Source organism: Ziziphus jujuba, chromosome 4 (genome assembly GCF_031755915.1).
Source record: "Ziziphus jujuba cultivar Dongzao chromosome 4, ASM3175591v1".
NCBI lineage: Eukaryota > Viridiplantae > Streptophyta > Magnoliopsida > Rosales > Rhamnaceae > Ziziphus > Ziziphus jujuba.
Window position 1 is genome coordinate 5,964,467 of NC_083382.1, and position 5,287 is coordinate 5,969,753.

The 5,287-nt window shown below is 32.7% G+C and overlaps 1 protein-coding gene across 1 annotated transcript; it reads left to right on the forward strand.

Annotated features, from left to right (window-relative positions):
• The first annotated feature begins 1,467 nt into the window (after nucleotides 1-1,467).
• LOC107416293 (HMG-Y-related protein A) lies at nucleotides 1,468-3,421 on the forward strand. Its single transcript, XM_016024777.4, has 2 exons — nucleotides 1,468-1,870; nucleotides 2,715-3,421. The coding sequence occupies exons 1-2, from the start codon at nucleotides 1,820-1,822 to the stop codon at nucleotides 3,213-3,215; spliced, it is 552 nt and encodes a 183-aa protein (XP_015880263.1). The 5' UTR covers nucleotides 1,468-1,819; the 3' UTR covers nucleotides 3,216-3,421.
• Nucleotides 3,422-5,287: the final 1,866 nt, after the last annotated feature.

The following is a 5,287-nucleotide window of genomic DNA, read 5'->3' on the forward strand; positions in this document are numbered from 1 at the left end:
AATCAGTGTGATCAAATTTGTTTTAAGTATCTCATCACAATCATCACAAATTAAGTAAATTAGAAAGGGGTACATGGTTATACATTTTCAAAATGAAAGTAACAACAAAGTTTCAACTTACATCTATTAAAACCTATTAGTTCCAATTATTATATACATATATATATATATATATATATATATATAGAATTTCCTACATTTAAATTGACCACCACTAATCTGGAAAAGTAAATCCTTTACACTCCATGATCACCATAACTTTTCTCAACTGTATCTAAATCGACAATTGCTAAGTTGTACAAGTGCAGGGGCTACAAATTAACAAAATAGAAAGACTTTCAATAATACTCCAATAAAAGAACTCAAATAATAATAATTTTAAGTTTGAGGCAATCAACATTAAACCACAAGTACTAGCCAGTTATAAGGCAAGCTATATACCCTAGAGTTCTATTTTCATCACAAATAACGAAAATCTTTTATATGCAACCTTTTATATATATGACATAATATAACAAATTTTAACATTAAAAAGAATGACATAATGTAACAAGTCATTAATAATCAAACACTTTATAACTATTCTATAGAACTATAGTTTGATTTCTGTATGCATAGCATATATGTTACATAAAATACTAATAATTTTCATATTAGGATATTTTAATAGCTTTTAATTATATTTTCAGATACATTTGACATTTATATGAATTCTAATAAAGTTTGTTTTGCCAATAGTAATTTATTATTGTAACAGATTTGTATAAATTTTAAATATATTTTTAAATTTCAATAATAATTTATGAAATACTTTCTTAAATAATATGAATAAAGAGGAAGGGTATTTTATGACCCTACACAGAGGATATGATATTTGCTCATCTTGTTGTCTTTGTTGTTGGGTGGGGGACCATATGATACTCTCTCCAAAAAAATACATTAAAAACCCTATCTCAGCCCTAGGGATATTCTCGTCATTTCATTCAAAGTTGCAACAAATTATTATCCTATTGCCCTGCCATGTCATCGATCCGAGCCAACCACCACACTGAATCTCCACCGTCCAACTTCATCTCCTCCCCACCGTCTATCATCATCATCCCCTAGGAAATGAAAACTAAAATAATAATATATATATATATGTATATTTATTTAATTTTGTTTTTGCTATGAATTTATTTATTTAACTAAGATGCTTTTGTTTGGATCTTTAATTTCTTAAATTTTATTGATCAAACATTTAATTCCAAATCTTCTGCTTATCTTTTTTATCAATACGATTAATAATCATAAAAATGAAATCAAATTAGAAACATTTGATTATTTTTTTATTAGTAAATAGAGTTCACAGATATATTCCTGACCGAAACAAGCGGTTTTCTATAAACCATTAAACCTGGTTTAAAATAAGACATTTATAATATTTTATTTTTATCATTGATCTTCCTTTCTTTCTTACTTTTTTTTTTTTTTTTTAATAATTTATTATTATTTTATTTATTTTACTTTTCCTTTTTAAATAAATCCAGGTCTCAAAAATCCTAGCAAATTCAGGCCAAATCAAACAGTTTTTGCATCTGAAATTTTGAAACAAAGAAGCAGAAGCTGTAGCTGTAGCTGAGAAGGTGCTTTGGTGGGGTAGTCTTTGGACCGAAGAGACCGAGACTGAGAGACTGAGACTGAGACTGAGAAGAAATCTTCCAATTCCAAATCTTTATTAAGTTTTAATTCGCTCTCTTTCTCTCTCTCTCTCTCTCACTCACTTTCGCGCTTTCTCTCTCTCTCTCTCTCTCTCTCTCTCTCTCTCTTTGAAGCTTTAATGGCGACTGGAGAGGTTAATAAACGTCAATCACTCCCTCCTTACCCAGAGGTACATCATCTCTCTCCTACCCACTTCCGAAATACCCATTCCTTAGAAAACCCTTCTCTACCATTTTTCTCTATTCTCCACGAAATTGTTCATTTTTTTATTTTTTATTTTTATCTTTTGTGAATTTCTTTATCTTTCAGTGACTTGGTAGTTGTTTATTTATTTTTAATCGGTATTTGAAAGAAAAAAAAAAAAAAAAGGAAGAGAGTAAGAAACTGCAAGAAAGATTGTTGCTTTCTGTGAATTTGGAAATTGAAAAGGGAAAAATGGTTTAATTTTTTTTTTTTAATATTTGGCATGGAAATCGAGCTGGAATTGATCTGAATCTCTCTCTCTCTCTCTCTATTGATTTTGATAAAGTTAATTTTTTTCGAATTTTCTGGTGCATGATTGAGACAAATATTTGAGTTTCTGGAGAATTTAGGAGGAACCCATTTTCTTTTGAATCGTCTAGTTACATTCCCCTCATCGAACCGAGCGAAAAATCGATTACAAGAAACTCTATGATTCAAATTCTTCTTCGATTTCTGTTTTTTCTCTTCGGCTTTTTGTTATTCTCAGAGAAAGAATAATTGGGTGTCTATATAATCCAAGGAAATCTCTAAGTTTAATTTTTCGAACCCCAAAAGCAAAAAAAAAAAAAAGGTAAAGCAGTTTGAACTTTTTGTTTCTTGGTCGCTCAAAATGGAGCTTCATGGATCAAAGTTTTACTCTGTTTTGATCTTTCGGTATTTACCCATAAATTCCAATACCAATACAAAACTTTATATGATTTCCTGGCCAACCAAAAAAAAAAAAGAAAAGGAAATTGATGAGGAAGTTTGAATTTTTTTTGGTATGCCAGATGATTATCAGGGCCATTGAGGCATTGAATGACAAGAATGGCTCTAACAAATCTACAATTTCGAAATACATTGAATCAACTTATGGGGAATTGCCAGCCGGGCATTCACAACTCCTCTCTCACCACCTCAACAGAATGAAAGAGAGTGGAGAGCTGGTGTTCTGGAAGAACAACTACACGAAGGCAGACCCCAATGCACCTCCAAGAAGGGGTCGTGGCAGGCCACCGAAGCCCAAGGAACCTCTGCCACCAGGAGCATCCTTAGGCCCGATGAGGCCTAGAGGCCGGCCGCCTAAGGATCCTGATGCGCCCCCGAAGCCTACCAAGCTTAAGATATCGTCGGGAAGTGGGAAACCAAGAGGGCGGCCGAGAAAAATGGCTCGGCCTACTGGAGGTTTGGGAGCATCAACAACAACAATGGCAACAGCAACAGGAGGGAGGGGAAGGGGTAGGCCTCCGAAGGTGAAGCCTACATTCACTGAAGTGAGTGTTCAGCAATAGACTTTTTAATTCGTACTGTTAGTGCTTTGAGTCTCCTTCTCTCTGCCTGAGTCATTGTAGAATTTGGTTGTGTTTAGTTTAGCTTTGTGTTTGCATGTACAATGTGGTGTAACTGTCTGAAGATTTGTTGATCTGAACTTCTCAATTTCATGGAGGATTTGACTGTTTCTAATGATGATATGGTTTTATTGCCTTGTCGTGTTTCACATGATTGCATGCCTTTATATTTCTTTCTTGGGACTGAAACATTGAATTCCTAGAAATGGTCTTTCTTATCATTGGTTAATAATGATCATTCATATTTGTTGGTGCTACTGCTTCCTGAACAGACTCTGAGTAATGGTTTGGGTTCTTGAAATTTATCTGTAGCTGGGTATTCAGTTTTACCCAGTCCAAGGTAGAACTTGGATACAAGAATGAGAAAGTATAGAAAGCACTGAAATAGATGTTTGATGACTTTGTTGGTTGTGAGAAAACCGGGGTATCTTTTTCAAATGATGTCCATCTGAAGCAGTAAAAATCTGCAGTCTACGTAAATATGCCTCTGCATCAGGAAAGTATCATAATGTTGACTTTGGGAGCTCTTCAGCTTGACTATAAATTTCAAAGTTCTGGTTTAAAAATCAGGGCTATATTCTTATGTGAAAATGATCGCCTCTCTTTCATGGTGTCGTATTCGTTATGTAAAGCTATGAATCATGATGGCTTAATGTGGAGGCCAGGGCTTGCTTGAGAATTGCTTAATGTTTTTTTAAGGAAGCCCCCACTATAAGCATGTATTATCATGATTGTTTTTCTTTCCTTAATTTCTTCTTGTATTTGTGTTTTATAAAATTATTAGAAAACCAAAAAAAAAAAAAAAAAAAAAAAAAGGGTATCGTATGTGCTATTTAAAAAGTCAATAAATGTCGTTTGAGAATGTGTTGTGGGGTTCAATTGGAATCAAATCTATTTAAGGTTTCATATCCTGCTTTTCAATAGCGGCATATGGACCCTTTGTCCTGTGACTGCTTTTATTGCTGATATTCCAGCGGTTACCTGAAAGCAACTTGGGATTGATTTATAGCTTTTTTAGCTCTGACCCACATATTGTCTCTTTAGCACCAAGCTTTAGGTTTTTTTTTTTTCCTAAAAGAAAAAATTGATGTTTTTGTTTAAATTCCTTCGCTTCAAACATTCTTTTTGATGTGTTTGAAATAGTTTGTGCTATAATTTTGAACTATTAGAGAGATGCTTTTCAATCCCTACATAATATTTGAGCTGTCATTTATTTTGTAATGCTGACTGGAGAATTTCATCTAACTTTTTTTAAAAATATCATTTTTCTAAGTCTAACTAGAATTTTGGTGTAATTGATGAAGAAAAAAGTGAAGTTTTCAAGGACAATGAAGTTTTTGAAATATTTTGGAGCCAAAAAGTGTACGACTGCTTTACTGGCTGTTGTGTAATTTGACTATAAGTACAGTGTTAGCTATTTTACTATAAGATTCAAAGACGGATGTATTGGAATGAGTAGAATTCCTGGAGAAAACAATGCTACGTTTGACTAATGTATTTATCCTGTATTTATCATAAATTGTACCTCATTGACCAATGTAACAACATATCTCTTTTGAAAAATATGTGGTTTCAATGCGCAATCAACATTTTTGTTTTTTTAGGTTATTTGACCGAAAGTACGAAGTAATGAAGAGTTATGACCATGATGTTTCAGGAATAATAAAAGTAACCAATCAAAGAACTAGACTATCCCAAAGAAAACCCGTTAGTTGGAAAGAACAGAAACAAAAAAAGAAAAAGGTCACTATGCTGTCGTCACAGCAAGCTCCATCGTTATTTACAGAACAGAAAGGTACAGTTTTAACAGTTATTCAACCCATAGAACGATACTATCATTTTCTATTTTAAAGAGGTTATAGTCCATAAATCTTGATAATTTAAACTATTTTTGTAAATATGATGCGAAATATATGATAAAATGTTATATCAGATTGAAAATTAGAGCGTCTTTGAAAGAAAACATTTAAGAGCCTCAATCAAAATTCAATAACAACATGGAATAGCGAAGCGTA

What these genes read in the sequence shown, in the direction of transcription:
- LOC107416293 (XM_016024777.4), top strand. Translation starts at nt 1,820, where the DNA reads ATGGCGACTGGAGAGGTTAATAAACGTCAATCACTCCCTCCTTACCCA. An exon ending in CACTCCCTCCTTACCCAGAG is followed by an intron (nt 1,871 to 2,714) that starts GTACATCATCTC and finishes TTGGTATGCCAG; the next exon opens with ATGATTATCAGGGCCATTGA.